Raw genomic sequence first — 21,071 nt, forward strand, 5'->3', positions numbered from 1 at the left:
ACCTCGAGGTTTTGGAACGCACTGCAGAAGGCATTCGGGACAAAATTGTGCCTGAGCACATCGTACCACCCGCAAACAGATGGACAAACGGAGAGGACCATCCAGACGTTGGAAGACATGTTACGAGCTTGTGTCCTGGACAGACCAGGAAAGTGGGAGAGTCACCTACCACTGATCGAGTTTGCTTATAACAACACTTACCATGGTAGCATCGGGATGGCACCATATGAGGCACTGTACGGGCAAAGATGCCAATCTCCTTTATGCTGGTACGGACCAGAAGAGAAAGACTACTTAGGACCGGAGTTAGTAAGACAGACCACGGAAGATATCAAGAGGATAAGAGAAGGAATGCGCACTGCCCAAAGTTGACAAAAGAGTTATGCAGATCAACGAAGGAAACCCCTCGAATTTCAGGAAGTCGATCATGTATTCCTAAAAATCACCCCCACCACCGGGGTAGGGAGGGCTCTTAAGGTACAAAAACTAAGCCCCCGGTACCTGGGTTCATTCCAAATCCTCCGGCGTATAGGAAAGTTGGCATACCATCTTGCCCTACCACCAAATCTATCAAGACTACATGACGTGTTCCATGTGTCCCAACTCCGAAAATACCAGCACGATCCAAGCCATGTGTTGCAGCAAGAGGATGTAACACTCAAAGACGACCTGACTTTTGAACTACCAGCCATAGAGATTGTAGACAGAAGTACGAAGCAACTAAGGAGCAAGACGATACGACTGGTAAAGGTGGCATGGGGTAGCGGCAATTCCAGAGAATACACATGGGAAAAAGAGGCAGACATTAGACAGAAGCTCCCGGACTTATTTACAAGTAACAATCGTGGTGAGGATCTCCTTTCTCCCCAACAGTAAGGAAATTTCAGTAGGACCCCTAAGTTATTTTAAACGACCCTTATCAACCAAGTTCAGACATGGAATTTGGGGACAAATTCTTTTCTTATGGGGGTGATAATGTAACAACCGCCCCTTCTAGAAACAAAATTAAATTTGAAGTTTGAAAATCAGTTAGAAGATAAGTTTAGAATTTTGAAATTTTGGATAGGAACCTGGTAACCACCCTCAGTTTGAAATTTAAAATATCCCAACCACCCCATCCCCAAATGTATATAAATAGGGGAGCACCCATAGGTAGAAAATCACTTCTCTCAAACACTTATCCTCTCCCTTCTCTCTCTACAAAGAAATAACATTCTGTGGGCAAACACAAGAGGCAAGCTCAAAGAAGCGTTAGAAAAGAAGGTAGGGAATTATGCCTTTCTTACTTATGTTGGCATGTAGTATGTTTTATTTTGTTTTCTTCCATCCATGCATGGCTATCACCTTTCATGTATTTTATGGCATGAATTATTCTTTGCATATACATTGAGCATGATTATCTATTTTGTCAATTATACCCTCTTGAAATCCATTAATATGTATCCCATATCTTTTCTATGTGCATTTACATGACCCTTTAATCACTATTCCTTTTATGTTAAGAGTACATGTCCCTTTATAACATTTTATTAAATTATTTAACATTCCCTAATTTTACTATGTGCCCTTACATGACCTTTGATACCGTTACCTTATTATTATTCCTTTTTATGTTAAGAGTACATGCCCCTTTATAACATTTTATTAAAATTATTTAACATTCCCTAATTTTATTATGTGCCCTTACATGACCTTTGATACCGTTACCTTATTATTATTCCTTTTATGTTAAGAGTACATGCCCCTTTATAACATTTTATTAAATTATTTAACATTTCCTAATTTTACTATGTGCCCTTACATGACCTTTGCTACCGTTACCTTATTATTATTCCTTTAATATTGAGAGTACATGCTCCTTTTTATATCTTGTTCAAGGAACCCTATTTTATTATATGCAACTAAATGACCCCTTATATCATTATTGCTCCTTTATTTTAAAGATCAAGGGTACATACTTTTTATAATATCTAATCCAAGTATTTCAAATACTCACTTTCTTACTATATGCACTTAGATTATACTTTTTACATTATATCATTAATATCTTCGTAGGGTCAAGAATATATGTTTTCTTATAGTTGTTTTATTCAGCTAATTAATATCCTATTTTCTATAATGTACATTTATTTTATACCCCTCTAGGGACGAGAGTACCTACTTTCGTATAAAATCTTATTTAAACATGCTTATTTTATCATGATATATGTCTCTCCTCTCGCATGGTTCATTCTTGTATATGCCTAAAATAACCGTACTTGTTAAAGAACTGAGGGAATGATCCTTCGGTAAGGGAAGGTGACCCCCAAAGACAAGATATCGAGATGATCCCTCGGTAAGGGAGGGTGATCGATCGAGATGATCCTTCGGTAAGGGAAGGTGATCGCCAAAACGTTTGGGATAAGAACCTTCGGTAAGGGAAGGGGACTCCCACTTATACCGGTTTGAGCTCAATACCCTCCATATAAGTTATAAATTAAGAAAGAAGAAGGCACGAATGAAAGCTTGAGTTCTATGTTTTCCTTAGATTTAATTATGATTATGTTGATGTTATCCTTCTATTTTTCTATATGTTTTCCCTTTCTTTTACACACATGTTTTACAAAAAAGAAGATGCATATTACATGCCATGTTATACGCTTGTTTTTAAAATCCCGCACGTGGGCTGGAGATGGATATGGAGGTGTTACATAGCACTCCTACTGAGACGTTAGGTTCTCACTCCCTTTCTTTTCCCATACTATCTCCAGAGGAACATGGCACAGCGGATAGAGACGACGCAGTGCCCCCCGAGCGTAACTTCTGAGTATGACCCCTCAAAGCACGCGTGGGTAGTTGCGACCACTACTACCGTACTCCAGACTATCCTCTTAGGTCGAGAACCCGTGGAAGAAGAACCCCAGCTGCCCGTCATAACCTTCCTAGATAAGAATGCTTCAACATCTAGAAAGCGGTCACCTAAGGTGGCACACCTCGAGTCCGACTCCGAGGCCGAGGAAGAGAAATCCGACGACCCTGGCCAGAAGGAAGACACCATGGAGGCGGATCCAGAGGAGAAGTTGAACCCTTGTGGAGGCCCAAAGGTGGAATACATGCCCTACTCCCCCACTTCGGCACCCCGTCGAGTTTTGGTTCATCCCACGCAATGGAATCAGGTCTTCACTGCGCGAAAGGGTGTTGGAGGGAGACCCCTGGTACCTCGATTCGTGAATAACTAAAGACTCCTGATCAAGGATAGGATGGGATGCAAGTAGGGGAGCCTCTTCGACGAGATTAGTTTAGGACGTAGTTAGCTTCTTTTCCTATTTTAGTTCCCTATAAGTATTTTGAAACGTACTCATGGTTAAGATGTTTATTTCACTCTAATTCAAATTCCAACGTTTTAGCGCTACTCGTTTTCCGCTCTACACGTATTTACTCCTGCCTCGCGTAACGATTAAGTCATTCTTTTTCTTGGATCAAGTGTGGCACCTTATTCTAAAAACCTCCACGATAGTATAAAAACTTAGGGTGTTACAATACTGTTAGTCATGAGATATTATTATTATTATTATTATTAATAAGATAATAATAGTAATAATACTGTTTAGTTGCCGTTTTTTATTATTATTATTATTATAGAATACTGTATAATAATTATTATTATTTTTTAATAATTTATTATTATTTTTTAAGATAATAATAATAATACTGTTTAATTATTGTTGCTATTTTTTTTTGAATAAATTGTTAACTGATATTATTTAGAATTTAATAATTATCATTTTTCTTTTTACAGACTATCAGGAATTTGTTGCCCAGAAAACTCGATCCACTAGATACCTTTAACGAGGTAGCAGCAGTGGCACTGGTATTGATTGGGTTTTAACATGTTTCGCGTGTAGGCAAAATGAGAGGTCATTCTGCACTATTGAGTGCCTTGGTGGAACACTGGAGGCCGAAAACTCACACATTTCATCTTCCGGTCGGTGAAGTAACGGTGACGCTGGAAGATGTGAGCTATATTCTTGGTCTCCCGATTAATGGGGAGGCCATTACGGGTAGATCAGATAGCAGTCACCAGTTTTTGGTGGAGAACTGCATTGTGTGTTTTGGTCGGGAGCCCGGTTCACAAAATCACGTGTTGGGGAAGGTTAATCTTGCATGGGTCCGGCGATGCAGAGACACCGAGCCTTGTGACACTCAGGATTCTGTTGAGCGGTACATCCGGGCGCACATTTTCTGCATGCTCGGAACAGTTGTGTTCCCGGATAAGTCGACCACTTCATTTAACTCGAAGTTTCTACTGCTACTTCGGAATTTCCACCGGATTTCAGAATACAGTTGCGGGCAGCTAGTCTGGCACACCTATACAGATCATTATGTCGTGCTTCACGATACAACTGTAAAGAGATGGACAGCCCACTGATACTGCTTTTTGTTTGGGCGTGGGAGCATATGCCGCTCCTGGCACCTATACCCCGCGATCAGCTCGGCGATGTTGGTATTCCACTTGCGCGACGGTATTATTTTTTGTTGTTGTTGTTGTTGTTATTATTATTATTATTATTATTATTATTATTATTATTATTATTATTATTATTATTATTAATTTGTTATTCTTATTAATATTATTATTCTGTTTTTTGTTAGGTGGAGTCATTGGCGCCGACATACAAGATATATACGGAGGCCTACTGCACATTTTAGGCGAGGACTCAACGACATGGGAGTTGACGATGTAAGTTGTAACCATTAATGTCAAACGTTTTTATTCAGAAGAATAATTTTTCTAATCGGCCTCTTGGTAACTAATGTGCAATTTATATGGCGGCCGTATATGGGAGTGTGGGTTCCGGATATTCTCGCTGCCCATTTGGTTATGTGCTTCACCCAGTCGCCGCTAGTGTCATTCGAGTGCATAGAATGGCACCCGACAGACCGAGTTAGACGACATTTCGGGATACAACAGCTTCCACCAGGCCCGGCGTTCGACCTTGGTCGTGATCATTGCAAGCGGTTGACAGGAGTACAGAACCATGATTGGGGAGAGATTTACAGTCAATAAATTAACAGGTGGAGATCTTACCGCTATAACACATTGCAGTTAGGCGAGGAGATTATTGACTTTCATCCTCTCCCAGTGTACTACGAGTGGTCCACACAGTAGTATAGGATTCACCTGCGACTGTCAGATAGAGTTGCCGGTGAAAAGATTAGCGCTGATGAACCACAGCAGCAACAGGAAGAACCAGCTGGCCCTCAGCAGCAAGTCCCACCTCATGAGCAACAGTTTCAGGTATTATTATTAATTACTAGTATTATTATTATTAATTTTACTGTTTTAAATTATAATTAATTATTATTGTTTAGGTTTATCTATTATCATTAATTACTATTAATTATAATTAATTGTTAATTAGGTTCTGGCATATGAGCACCACTATCAAGTCCCGGCATATGCCCAGCAGTTTCAGGATCCGGCCTACGGCCAAGAGCAACAGCAGTGGCCGGCATACAGCAGCAGGCACCATATATACCGGAACCACAGTTGCAGCAGGTACCTGAGCCCTACATACCACAGCTGGTAATTCCAGCCGAGGGTCACTTTAGTCCGTTGGGTAGATCTGACACCATCAGCTTCTCTCAGGTCCTGAGAGATACAGATTATCTATTTCTGACGCCGCCGCAGGAAGGACTGCTACATCTCAGCAGTCTGGTGGTCGTCGCGCCACTTCAGGTCATGCCAGTGACTTCGACTTTGATCAGTCGACGGGTCATGTAGATCCGCCCGGTCCTTCCGCACCACTACGCTCCCAGTTGTTTGATTTGAATAAGTACCCGCAGCAAGAAGAGGGAGATTTGGGGTACGACTTGCAGCACTGGTATGATCTTGGTGGAGCGAGTGCTCCGGGGATGAGTGCTTCACCTACGACATGCGCACCACCATCAGTCAGACAAGGCAAATAAAATAAGCACTATAGGAAACTTGAGTTAATAATCATAACATATCGGTATTCGCATACTCGAAAAATTTCGGGGCATGCATGGCTTCGAGATCTAGAGTCCGCATAAAAGACAGAACACCAAACGGGTGCTGGCTTACAATCGCATTCGCTTCATTTTGCACCGCCGGATTGCCTACCAAGTCTCCGTCATCGTTTTCGTCATCGACTTCATAGTTAGCTTCGAATTCCTCTTCATTGTCATTATTATCTTCTTCTCAATCTATATCCCCGAACTCATCAACATTGACCTCCTCGCCGACCACGCCCAACCCTGACTGCTGTTCAAACTCAACGTACAGCTCTATCATCGGCACATGAAATCGGGTTTGTAGATAAATACACAACATCTGCTGCATACTGGCATCGTCAGTGATGAGTATTATTTGAAACTGTATTAGCCCACCAAATACTTGCACAGGACTTCTGTATAAAAGATTGCTCGCCCTTTTCAAAATGTGGCTTTGAATGTTATTACAAAGCCCATTTTGCAACTCGACAAAATTCATGGTACATGGAATAGCAAATGACAATGGACATTCACAAACAAAAGTCACTCTTTCATGTGTGTTTGGTATAACTTCACCGTTATAATATACTCGCAAATTTGTAATATTTTTCATAACTTCAACCTCACCTAATCCGACTTTTTTGACACACCTAATTGCCAAAAAACTAAGAACTACAACATATGTACAAGAAAGAAGAATAGGATGAGTAGAAGTGGAGTGAGGCCATTTGGGCGAGTCTTGCTTCGTATTTATAGGCAGGCCTTTTGATTAAAATATTTTTCTTTTCACAAAACGCAACCTGCATTTTTTGTTTTCCAAAAAAATAATCTGACACCATAAAAAACGCAGCCTGTGTTTTGTATTTCCCAAAAAAAAAAAGCTGACATACAACACAAAACGCAAGCTACGTTTTGTTATTCCGAAAAAAAAAATATATTGCCCATCACAAAACGCAGACTGCGTTTAGGCTAAAACAAAATAAAAAAAATTGAAAACCATGCAAAAAAATTAAAACGCAGGCTGCATTTGTTGTTTCCTGAACCAAAAAAAAGAAAAATGAGCCAAAAGTAAAACATAGCATAACTTTTAAGTCTGACACTATAGCAAGAAAAAATTTGTCCATATATCCATTTTATTAACAACACCAATATTTATTCCATAACCAAAAAAAAAAAAATGAGCCGTGAATGGCATGTTTATTTTTCTGGGAGATAAAACATGAAAGAATCTGTAGAAATGCATATGCCATGATATTAAAGATGCAAATAAAGGCAGAGATGTCATCTATATATATAGAGAGAAAGGGGGAAAAAATATTGTCTTCTAAAATTTACTAATATCTAGTTGAATTATAATAATTTATTTACATTAAATATGTATTAATATAATTATTCAAAAATTAATTTAATATTTTTAAAATTTAATTAAATATAATATTATTAAGTACTTTTTATATAATATTTTTTAAATAATAATATCAAAGAGTTAATATAATGCGGATGATACATATATTTTCTGTTCATATTTATATTATTTTCATATCATAGAAATTTTAAAAAAATTTTTATTTTAAACTTCTATTGAAATTTTTTTTCATTTTATTTTGTTAAAAAAAATCTTTCAAATCACTTATTCTTTCTCTTTCCTTTTTTTTTTCAACAAGTATACTAGAAGAAAATTTATTATTTTCTTTTGGTGACTAAAGAATAATTCATTATCATCATATATTTGTATAATTATTATACTAATAGAAGAAGATGAAAAGATTAATTTAATGCCAAGATATTCCTTAAATAATTATTAATTATTACATAAAAATTTTCAAACCGAATTAAATTTAAAAATAATAAATTAAGATTGACTTTTAAATTATACTAATAAACAATTGACTTTTTGTTAGCAAAAAATAAGCTTTTTTTAAACGTTTTGTATAAAAAAAATCACAAAAAAAAAACGTTTAGTATATATAAAAAAAATTTTAAAAAAAATTAATAAATTGGTCCACTACAAGATATTATCTACATAGCGACTGATTCTGGCAGTCGCTAAAACCTTTGTCGATAAATTTAAAACAACGACCGATGTTTAGCAACTGAGCGTGACTGATTTTCAACCAAGGCCACTAAACTCTAGCAAACATTTTCAGTCACTAAATCAACCGCTAACAAGATCGGTCCCTAAATTGTGACCAAATTTTTCATATCTAAATCGGTTGCTGAAGCAATTAGTCGCTAAATGGCGACCAATATTTCAGTTGTTAAATCAGTTGCTAATTAGTGACCAAAACTTAGTGATCAGTTTTAGAGACCAATTTTTTGGTCACTAAATTATTTTCTGATGGCCAATTACCATTCTTAAGAGTGACCAATTTTTTTGTGGCTAAATCAGTCACTAATTCTAATTTTCATATAATAAATTTTCTTTTGTTAAATTTCACATATATTATTTTTAAACCTTGATTTTTATATATAATTATAATTCAATAAAATATAAAAATCATCACATAGAGATTTATAAAAGTAACTAAAATCATAACTACAATATCTTTAGTTACTATAAAATATAGAATGTAACTAAAATTATAACTACAATGAAAAGACGAGGACGGCAAACTCCGAAGACGACGGTGACATTGTTACGAACTTAGAAGACGACGGCGACAATGATGCTAAATGAGAAGATGATGACGACGCTGCAAATTCAAAAGGTGACGACGATTCTAAATGAGAAGACAGCAACAGCGTTGAGAAGTTAGAAGATGATGGCACCGCATGTTGTGTTGTGAGGTTCTTCCGACGGTGTCCATGTGTAAGGTACTTTTGAGATGGTGTGGCCATATGGGTGTGTTAGGGTTAGTGACGGTGGAGTAACTATTTTGTTATATTTAAAATAGTAACCGAACCGAATAGTTTATAACGTTATTTTTCACGTCACTAATTCGTCGCTAAAGATTAAATTAGCGACCAATATAGCAACCATGTCAGTAACGACCGATTTAGTGACCAGCTATGTTTATCCAAGTATATGCTCGTCGCTAAATTAAAAAATATTGACCAATTTAGCGACCAATGGTTTTAAAACCAGTATTTTATATTTGGTTGCTTAATCAGTCGCTATCTTAACAATTAGCAACCAATTTAGTGAGCAAATTCTTAGCGACCGAATTAACGACCAACTATTTTTCAGTTGATTTCTCTATTGGTTACAAAATTAGTCAATAAATTAATAAATAGCGACCGATTTTGTGATCGAAAGCCCTAGAGACTAACTTCTTTGTTTTGGTTGCTAACATGGTCGCTAAGTTAAAAGATATTGAGATTTTAGCGAGCAACTTTATTATGGTCATAGAGAAGACCTATCGGTTACCGAATTGATTACTATTAGTGACCAATTTTTTTGGTCGCTAAAATCTGTTGCTAAATGAAATTTAGCGACCAACTTTTTGTCTTGGAAATCCTATATTGGTCACCAAATCAGACGCTATTAGCAATCAATTTTGTTGGTAGCTAAAATCGGTCGTTATTCTAGTAATTTATTGTAGTGTGGTGATAGTTGATTAGAATCGATAATAGTCATTGTTCATACCATGATCTAATAATAAAGTTAGGCCCAAGGTGGACAAGTCCAATCTAAAAAATGCAAAAGACCTTTTCTTGTATGTTCGACCTGCGTAAGGAATAGATATATCTGCACCTATGGATTTGCCTAACAATTTAAATAGGAAATTTCAACAAACCCCTAAAAAAAAGGGACGTAGCAACCTCTCATTATAAGTGGATAAGTTAAAAAAAAAAGTAAGATTATTTTTTTTACTGTACAAATACCTATCAAGCATAGGTTTCTCAATTTTAATCGATAGAAAACCTCCCTCAAATCCTTGATGTTCCTGTCTGGTGAATCTGGGAAGAGGTATTGCTCGTGCGGTCCAGAGTTAAACTTACTTCTGCCAGGGCTGGGCGAGATATACATCGGACTCTCAAGAACGGCGGAGGTGAGCACATGTAAAGGCACTCCGACGCTGAAGTTAGAAAAAAATGAGGTGAGTATAATACAATTCAGAGTGAATAGCGTACCTATGACATAGTGAGCAGTTTGTATTTAATAGGAGTATTGTGCTATAGGTAGTTATTAGTATCTGCAGAATCGTGGAGTGATATTGTCCTGATTTTCTAGTAACTGCTTCGAACGTTATTTGATCTTATAGAAAAGTCCGTTGAGATAGAAAAATGCGTTCTGTTTGCTGACACACATGTTTATTTACTTTGTTCAGGTTCCGATTTATAGGTGTTCCTGGGCCGGGTTATAACGACCTAGTTTTCGAAAAGATGGAACTTTTTCTAAAGAAACAGAATTTTTTTGGAAGTTCAGTGAAGCAGGAACCTCCAAGAACCTCTACTGCATCATCAAGCACCTCAATCTACATCATCATTGCATCATCCTCAGGCAAGTACTTCCACTGAGTTAAGCTCTCGACGACTTAGTCGCAAAAAACCTAGTTTTTGAGCAACTTCGGTTAAGAATTTTGAAATTCTGATTTCGTGATTAGTCTCAGTTTAGCGAGTCGGACTCGAATTGCGAGAGAAAAAAATAATATAATAATAATATTATATTATTATTATTTTACCTGCTTGAGTATTATTATAATATTATTTGATCTACTTTTGTTAAAACGGGACATAAGTTTAGTAATATAATAACCGGTCTCACAATCTACTCATACAAGTTAATGCCAGCACTCTTTGATGACTTTAGCAATGCTAATGCTTCATCATATAAATAACTTCTATTTTCATGCTTATCATGTTACTAGTTTCATATATACTAGTAGCTCAAATGTTTATCTCTAGATATTTTACTAATTGTATCCTAATACATCTAACTTTAGTAATTATCCACCTGAGATATTTGTAACAAACCTTTTTACCAACCAATCACCATTAGCCACGGTTTCTCCACTCACAAGGTGACACCTAGCAGCCCTTATCTCTCCTCCAACCGAACTTGAAGAACAAGAAAAGAAAAGAGAAAAAACTCCATCGTTATTTGATCTTCAAAATTTGATTTCTTCCTAACCAAAACTCCAATAAAAATTATGAGCTGATTAAAGTAATCCTCTCTTCTTCCTCTTCAGATCCATGTCACTTTTCATGTTGCTATTATTGATTGGATTTAGGATGAAAAGTGAGGCTAGAAACATTTGGAAGTGCAGCTGATCTTTGGAAGAGCAAACTAAGGTAGAATTTGGTAAAATTAATCTTGATTAATTGTGTTTGTGTTGTGTGATTGCTGAATGGTTTGGTTGTGCTTGAAATTGATTGTTTATACGCATGTTTCTTGTTGAAAATTTGATGAAATCTTAAAGAAAATCAAGCTTGTAAGTTCGGTTATGAAGACTGCTGGGAAAACAAAATTCTAGTCTCGTTCCAGCCTTAAATTATTGTTGAAATTGAGTTGAAATCATGTTGAAAATAAAGAGTTTTGGTGGCTGAAAATTTAAATTGAATTTTGGTAAAAATCGGTTACCGAAAAGATTGAAAAACTAGTTAGTTAGAATTTAAGAATTTGATAAATTTATGAAGAACATAAAAAACACTTTGAATGTGATCAAGAACATGAAACCCTAGGAGTTTGATTATTTTGGGGTCAAAGTGAAATTATCAAAAAATTTTGGGATGAAAAGTTAATTAATAAAAAGTTTAGGAGTTAAAGTATAAATATCAAAAGTTAAGAGAGTTAAAGTATAAATACTAAAAAATTGGGGTCAAATATAATTTTCAAAAGTTTTGGAATAAAATATTATTTTATTAAAAATAATAAAATAATGATGAAAAGACAATTTTTTTTAAAAAGTTTTAGGAAGACAATTTTAAGTTCAAAATCTCATAATTACCTTCATAAAACATCTAGGGAGTGGTAAGAACATGTTGAGAAGATAAAGAAAAAGAAAGATAAAACATTAAAGAAAAGATAAAAATAAAAAAAAAAAGAAAATAAACCCTAAGGGTGTGTGTGGTTAGAGGTAATACAAGTGTATTCTCAGGAATGTTGAGATGGGAATATCTTATTTCCATGTTTGGTTCAAGAGTTAAAAATTTATTCCTGGATATATTTTATTCCCTGGAATCAAAATTCCACTCATTTCATTCCCATATCCTCCCTAGGTATCTCTAATTCCAGTGGGAATGGAATGTTAATAATAAAGTAAAAAGACCAAAAACACCCTTGTTAATTTCACTCCAACCCTTCTCTTCAGATTTTTTTCAATTCATTTCAAACAAAACGAAACCCTAGCAGAAACCCCTCCTCCATGAAAACCAATCCCTAGCGAGGCTTTTCTTCAAATTCACGGAGGTTCCACCGGCGTCGGTGCCGCCTCGCCGCCGATTTCGATTTGCACGACCACACGCTCCTTATTCTAGAGGAAAATCGTTTGCGTTTGTGTCATCATCACAGCTCACGGTTCCTATTCGTGCTTCCTGTTCGTGTTCATCGTCTCGAGTGGTGCTTCCTGTTCGTGTCGTCTCCTTCGCTTCTCTCCCTCCTCGCGTCTCAGCAATAGCCATCAAAGAGAGTTTAATTTTTCTTCTGCAACCTTGTTCATCTTTTTCAAGCACAAAATCTTCTTCTTCAGGTAAGGATCTTTTATTTATTATTTATTTATTTTTCCTGAACAATGTTTGTGCTATAATTTATTGGCATGAAGGTTTGTGCTAGGTTTAAAATATTTTGTCAAATAGTTGATTCATTGCTGTTAATCTTATTGTTGATTGGTTTGTGATACTGAATAAAATATATGGTTCTTTGAAATGCAATGTCATTAAGGAAGCATAACAAGAGGTTCTTTGATGATTACTACAACACTCAAAGCCCTTTGAAAAATGAAAGAAATTCTTTTTTGAAATTGGAAAAGGCTTTTTTTTACCTTTTGATCAATGTATATATAAGACAAAGACTATGGTGGATTGAATAAAAGGTTGAATGCTGAGGTTATAAAATAGAGTTATGTTTATTTTTTTCTTTGTTGATTCTGTTTTCAGTCATATGCTGTAACTTAGAATTGTTATTATTTTTTGGTCTGCATTATGAAATTTTGGGTTTGATTCTTGTGGCATAAGGATTCATAAAGACTGTGGAGTAAACACGCTAGTCCCTTTGCTTTGTATTCTCATAGCTTGTTCATAGAACAGAGTAGGATGTGGAGGAGCATGAATTACTCCAGAGAAAGACTGAAAAAGTAGTAGTTACAAGCTAACATGTTAGAAACAAATAATAATTATATAACCTCTTATCAAGGACTAGTAATCATTCAAGTGTAACTGTGAGAGTAAATAATAATAATAATAATAATAATAATAATAATAATAATAATAATAATAATAATAATACCATCCAAAGAAAGGATTGTGTCTTGGCCCTCCCAATTTCGTAATCTTAATTAATTATAACATTACATAAGTGTGATCATGATCTTGCACCCTGTAGCTTTCTCCTTTCATATCCAACAATTCTTATTTTCGGTTTGGTTTTATTTTCAACTCCTCACTAGTCACTAGGTTTGTTCCTTTAGAATTTTCAATAAAGGCATATACATAGATAGATAGATAGATAAAAGGGTGAAAGTGAAAGCAGGTAGAGAGGTTAATTAACAAGATAGATATATGGCTGATGCATTTGATGAGGAGTGTGATTATCTATTCAAAGTTGTTCTGATTGGGGACTTAGGGGTTGGAAAATCAAATCTGCTATCAAGGTTTTTGGGTCTGTATTATAAAATTTTGGGTTTGATTCTTGTGGCATAAGGATTCATAAGGACTGTGGAGTAAACATGCCAGTCCCTTTACTTTGTATTCTCATAGCTTGTTCATAGAACAGAGCAGGATGTGGAGGAGCTTTCTTTGCTTTAAACCCTTGTGTTAAATTTCTATGCTGTTTGACTAATATTGTGATTCATCTTTCATCTATTTAGAAGAGAAAAAAAAAAGCAGGAACAAATAAAAGAAGGGCAGGGATAGAAACTTTATCTTTATACAACTAGCTCTAGTCCACCTCCAATTAAACTCATTTATATATCACCAACACACACCCATAGGGCCAGAATGAATAAGCTACTAGAAGTGATTGAGTAACTTTGGGAGTAAAAAAATTTGATTTGAATTGAGGAAGTAAAATGACTATGCAACGATGCAGCAACAGCAAGTGAAGTACGTATGATAATGAACCAAAAAAGCAAATAAGCATGCATTCATTCAATTTTTCTTTCCATGTATTTTCAATACTATCTAACTTTCTATATTGACTCCTAACGTTCCTCATAATATATATTATATATGATCACTTCCCATTCTCTTTCTGGGAGTAATTAAGCATTTTTACAGTCGGTAACCTACTTTAATTTAATAAACCAATTGTTAATTTGCTTCTGATCTAGCCCTGTTGACTTAGCCAGTTCAATCTTGTCGGCTTCCTGGAAGCATCAACAATAGTTAATGTGTCAATGACTCATTTTGTTGTGTTTGTGCTTAGGTGACTATTTCTATTAACACTAATGAAGATGATATTGTAAACCGTTGGATGATTATTCATAATAACATTTTCAAGATGTGTTCCTTGAAGTAATCCTCTTGTGTTTAATTGATTTTCTTGAATTCCAGTAGTAATTCCTCTTGGCTAATATATATATCATGTGTTGTGAGATGTTCTTTTGGCTATTAATTTTATTTTTTAAATGATAGAAAAAAGTTTACATAGAATAAATAAATAGTAAAGTCTTCTAACTAAATATTTTAATATTTTTTTTGACAGAATAGATCCCAAACAGAAGATGAGAGTTATTGCCTGCTTGATTTTACATTTTAAATTAATGAATGACCTTATGGTTAAGTTGTTGATGATTTTCTATGTTTTGATTATATTGCAATTGAAAAAAAAGAAAAGAAAATGGAATGATAGTTACAATAGGCAAGTAATAAGGGATGTTAGTGTCGATAGGATTATTTATTTTAGTGATCTAGCATGTATAGAAAACACAAGAATGGATAGATGTGCCTTTCATGCATTGTGTAACATGCTTAAAACGGTTGGAAGGTTAGAACCAAGTAGGAATATGGGTGTGGAAGAAATGGTTGCCATGTTTTTACATATTATAGCACATGACGTCAAAATTAGAGTAATAAAGAGACAATTTGTGAGATCTGAAGAAACAATTAGTAGGCGGTTTAATGATGTATTGCTTGCTATTTTGAGATGTCATAATCTCTTACTGAAGAAACCTCAACCATTTAGCCAGGATAGAATGGATGAACGATGGAAATGGTTCAAGGTAATTTATCTTGCTAATGTTATTAAACCTAATATGCTTGGTGTGCTTTAGAATTGAGTTAATTGATATCTTTTCTTGGATTTTAGAATTGTCTAGGAGCCTTAGATGGTACTCATATCAAAGTCAATGTCCTTGAGGCTGATAAGCCTAGATATCGAAACAAAAAAGGTGACATAACAACCAATGTGCTTGGAGTGGTTGCTCCTGATATGCAATTTATCTAGGTATTGGCAGGTTGGGAGGATTCAGCTGCGGATTCTAGGGTATTGCGAGATGCACTATTTCGTAATGGGTTTAGTGTTCCCCAAGGTATTTTTATTGAGACTTTAGTATGTTATCAAAGTAACTATTTGATCTTTCATTAATTTTGTTCAATTTTATATGTTACACTAGGTCATTACTACTTATGTGATGCTGGATACATGAATTGTGAAGGATTTTTGGCACCTTATAGAGGACAAAAATATCATTTGAGTGAGTTTAATCCACATAATCAACCCAGTACAGCTCAAGAGTTTTTTAATATGAAACACTCACAAGCTAGGAATGTCATTGAAAGGGCATTTGGAGTATTGAAAGTAAGATGGGGAATTTTAAGGGGAAGATCATTTTATCCTATTAAGACTCAAGGAAGAATTATAACTGCTTGTTGCCTTTTGCATAATCATATTAGAAGAGTGATGGTTGTGGATCCTATTGATGAGATGGAAGATCAAAATATACTTGGAGTAGATGGTGAGACGATCCACCATATTGAGACAAGTGATGCTTGGGGTAGATGGAGAGATCAACTTGCACAAGAAATGTGGAACCAATGGAGGAGAAGACATCACGCTCGATAATTATAATAATTTTTCTATGTATGAGGCTGTCTGTCGTAACGTTGATTTCATTTTGTTGATGTGTTTGTGTTCTTGTATAAGAGTTGTGCATGTATGCTTATTAGTGCAAGTAATTTTTTACTTTTGAGACTTCTTTGTAACTTTTATTTGGATAATAGTAATGCTTTTTTAGTAAATTTAATTGTGATAATGTTAATTTTAATTAAAGATATTTGTTATTAAGGGTATTTTAGTAAATTTAAAAAGATTAGAATCGATAATAATTTTAATTAAACCTATTTTTATTAAGGGTATTTTAGTAAATTTTTTATTAGAAGTATTTTTGTAAATTCAAAATGTAAAAAAGTAATAATTTTAATTAAACATATTGTATTAAGTGAAATTTTGGAATCAATAATAATTTAGCTAAAGATATTTGATATTGTGGGTATTTTAGTAAATTTAAAAAAAATTAGAATAAAAAATAATTTTATTTAAATATATTTGATATTGGGAGTATTTAAGTAAATTTTTAAAAAAAATTAGAATCAATAATAATAGGAATATTAGGAATATGTTATTAGTAATAATTATTTTAATAATAATTATTTGATATTAAGAATATTTTAATAATTTAAAAAAATTTAGAATCAATAATAATTTTAGTTAAACATATTTGATATTGGGGTATTTAAGTAAATTCTAAAAAAATAAAATCAAGAATAATTTTATTTGAACATATTTAATATTAAGGGTATTTTAGTAAATTCTAAAAAAATTAGAATTAATAATAATTTTAGCTAAACATATTTATTATTAGGGGTATTTTAGTAAATTTATTATTAGAGATATTTTGTAAATTAAAAAAAATCAATGTAAAAAAAATAATATTTAATTAGCTTTATATCTATTTTTTAGTCATTAATATTTTAATTTAAATGAGTAAGGGTAATTTTGACATATTACATAATATGACCAAGAAATTTAAACTCAACCAAACAAAAATTTATTCATTCCTAGGATTATTACATAATATTCCAAGATATTAATTTTTATAAACAAACATAGGTATCTTATATTCCAAGTAATCTTATTTCTAAGCATTATATTCCTAGGAATGACATTCCTAGTAATAAAATTTAATCTTTGAACCACACACACCCTAAAAGTAAAGATGAAAATCACTTAGAGAAGTGAACTAGAGACAACATAGTTAGTACTTAACATTTCGTTTAGGGTTAAGCAAAGTATGAAAAGTCAAACTAGTTTAACATAGACTTAATGAACCTTTAGGTTTAATTTAATTCTCTGAGTTAATCTTAGCATGTAATTTTTCGAGTTAATTGTTGTTTTATTGTTGATTGTTGTTAATTTTCTGTGTTAATTGTTGTCTGAGTTAATTATTTTCTGATTTAATTAGTTGATTGTTGTTAATTCTCTGAGTTAATCTTAATTTGTTAATTTTTTAGTTAATTGTTGTCTTATTATTAATTGTTATTAATTTTTTGAGTTAATCTTAATTTGTTAATTTTTTAGTTAATTGTTGTCTTATTATTAATTGTTATTAATTTTTAGAGTTTATTGTTATTTAAATTAATTATTTTTTTGAGTTAATTAATTGATGGTTGTTAATTCTTTGAGTTAATCTTAATTTATTTATTTTATGAGTTAATTATTGATTTATTATTTATTATTATTAATTTTTAAATTTATTATTATTTAATTTAATTATTTTTTGAGTTAATTAGTGTTGTATTTTTTCACTTGTTAGTTTAAAAATTATATATTAAACTTTTAAAAAGGTCCAATAAAGTACCATAAATTACAAATAAAGTTTATGCTGTATGTAATAATGCTACAAAATAGTATTGATAATAAATTGCCAACTTATACTTAAAGAAAAAAAAAAGAACGAAGCATCCACAATAATAATAATAATAATAATAATAATAATAATAATAATAAAGAAAATCCAACAAAGCACCCTTTTATGAGACTAAGTTTAGGGTGCATGTGACAAATATTTTTCTGAAATGATTTTTCTTTCAATTTAATAATGAAACATCATTTTCACTTTAATCAAGCGCGTAAATGCATTATGTGAATGACAACTGATTGATCCTGTTATTGCATTATTATTATTATTATTATTATTATTATTATTATTATTATTATATGGACAATCTACCTAATTAAATAAATTGTGTGAATCGTTTATCTGAATATACAAAACAGAAACTTCTTACATGCATGTGCAATTTTAATTTTATGTAAACTGTAGGAGCTAACCACAGTTTTTAGTTTTTACGTATACGGTTGGAGGCTACGAGGGTTTATGGTTGGAAGAGTTTGGGCATAATCCGTGGCTACCTACCACGGATTATGAAGGAAAAAACTTAGGCATAAACCGTGGTTGCTTCCCACGGTTTATGAAGAGGAGGCCTTGAACGTAAATCTACCTTGGTTCCCATGGTTTACATGCTAATTACTATAAATACATAATCTGTTGATGGTCATGACGGATCATTTGTGCTGAAACAAAAATTGAAAGAGCTTGGGGGTTGAGAGAGTTTGAGGGAGAGGTTTGGAAGGTTTTGGTGAGATTTGGATAGTGGAACCATGGAAGACGAAGCTCGCTTTTATCGACTAAATAGCGTTGTTCACGTGGCTGGATACGTCACGAAGAGGTTAGATATTATTATTATTATTATTATTATTATTATTATTATTATTATTATTATTTTTAATTTGTTATTATGACTTCATAGTAGCAGTAGTAGTTGTATCATTATTACTATTATTATATTTGTTACTATTATGATAATGGTAGTTATTATTATTACTTTTATTTTGTACTAAAATTGGGAGGTGTTAACATTATAATTATTGTTATTGTTAGTAGAACTATTCCTGTTAGTATTGTTGTTATTCCTATTGTTTCGTTGTTGTTATTACTATTTATTAGAGGAAATAGAAAACCAAAGTCGGTATCTAATAAATTTTTTTACACTATGTTTGATGTTATTAGTATTGGTCGTATGTTGAGGGATTTTGTTACCCACATTTTGTAGCCTACTAGGGTTATTAGCGGCGTTAGGAGACAGTAGAATATGCCTTTACACGACTGAATTATACCGTATCTGGAGACCGCCGGCTTGTATCATTTGGCTAGGCTGAACAGTCACTGGTTCTGGGTTGATGAGCCTCTACTTAGCGTATTTATTGAGCGGTGGCGTCCTGAGACCCACACCTTTCATATGCCATTTGGGGAGTGCACTATCACTTTGCAAGATGTGGCATATCAGCTGGGTTTGCCGATCGATGGGGAGCCCGTCAGTGGGTGCCTGACTGAGTTTGAGAATCTGATGGAAAATGGAAGACCGGCATGGGTGTGGTTTCACGAGTTGTTTGGGGAGTTACCTCCGCAGAGTAAAGTCAAGTAGATGACAGTGTGTTACACATGGTTCCATGAGAGGTTCCGGGTTCTCCCAGCAGATGCTAGTGAGGAGACCGTGCGTATATACACGCGTGCCTATATTCTGATGTTGTTGTCCTCTCAGCTATTTGCGGACAAAAATGCAAACCGGGTCCACCTTTGCTGGTTGCCTTATTTGGCATCGTTGGACGAGTTGGGCAGATATAGCTGGGGCTTGGCGGCACTGGCCTGGTTGTAAAGATGTCTTTGTCGTAGGACAAACAGAAATGTTGTTAACTTGGCCGGGCCACTACAGCTTCTACAGTCTTGAATTTTCTGGAGGTTTCTCACTTTGAGGCCTAGTGGGTTTGATGGATTCGAGTTTCCGCTTGCATCCAGGTATGGTTTAAGATTTTCGGTTCATAACTTGGTCAATATCATGTGTTCTTGTTGGTTATGACATGATTTCAATGAAAATTGTAGGTGGGCTACATATCTACCGAGGAACGATGCAGGGGATCAAAGAGTGGTGTCTGTACGCCTTACTTTGGATCGATTGCGTGTCCACGATGTGAGTCATGTAGTTATTGCTCTTACTTGGACTGTTTTATGTTAAATCTGATGGTCTTACCTAACTGTAACTTTTTCGATACAGTTTGTGTGGGAGCCGTATTCTTCTACCGAGGTTGCTTCTGTTATTCATTCAGAGATACTAGTTGACGAGCACCGTAGGCTATGGACCAGCATCACCAGCCTGATATATTTTGCTGCGATTGAGTGGCATCAAGTGGATAGGGTGCTACCTCAGTTTGGCGGTGTTCAGCATCTCCCTCAGGGGGCTCTGAACATAGATTGGCTACATGCGAAGGATGGCAGGGATGGGGATCGATGGTTCCCCAGATATTATTAGGAGTGGCATCAGCATTGGGAGAACCGGCTTTATTCAGTCATACCGGTCGATCGAGTCCCTGACCCCGGTCCATCAGCTAAGTACCTTGAGTGGTGGTGCCGTGTGGCCCACAGATTCCTATCCCCGGCAGTCGAGCTATGAACTGGAGCTGATGTCCCAGAACTATCGACTCCAACCTCCAACTTCGCGAACAACTCGTGTATTCTGACCTCCGGAAAACTCCTAACACAATGAAACAGAACCCTAATATCTTCATCAGCCGCTAGCACAAAGGTATCATACTTAACACCGGTCGAGACAACTGCGATGGGAATCTTGTAGAATAGCTTCTTCACCCACTTGCTACCAAATACCCCAAACTTCTACAAGATGCTGTTCTTCAAATCTGACAAAGTGCTTGATGAACTGATGAAAACACTCAGTGGTTCTCTGTCAGTGAACTTCACACCATATATTTTGCTTTTTTGGATTTTTCCAGAGCAATGCACTAAGACAAGAAAACTCTCTTCCTCACTTGCCATTGTGACAATAATCTCTTCACCAGCTTGAATCTCACTCACATATATATAGAAGGAAAAAGTTTGGTAACCAAAATTTTCCATCCATAATTA

General features: G+C 34.6%; 1 protein-coding gene across 1 annotated transcript; it reads left to right on the plus strand.

The window, feature by feature from the left end:
- The first annotated feature begins 15,026 nt into the window (after positions 1–15,026).
- LOC112730421 (protein ALP1-like) lies at positions 15,027–16,156 on the plus strand. The gene is made up of 4 exons (XM_029290440.2): positions 15,027–15,314; positions 15,401–15,482; positions 15,549–15,623; positions 15,708–16,156. Exons 1-4 carry the CDS (start codon positions 15,027–15,029, stop codon positions 16,154–16,156), a joined length of 894 nt encoding a protein of 297 aa, XP_029146273.2.
- Positions 16,157–21,071: the final 4,915 nt, after the last annotated feature.

Source organism: Arachis hypogaea, chromosome 12 (genome assembly GCF_003086295.3).
Source record: "Arachis hypogaea cultivar Tifrunner chromosome 12, arahy.Tifrunner.gnm2.J5K5, whole genome shotgun sequence".
Taxonomy (NCBI): domain Eukaryota; kingdom Viridiplantae; phylum Streptophyta; class Magnoliopsida; order Fabales; family Fabaceae; genus Arachis; species Arachis hypogaea.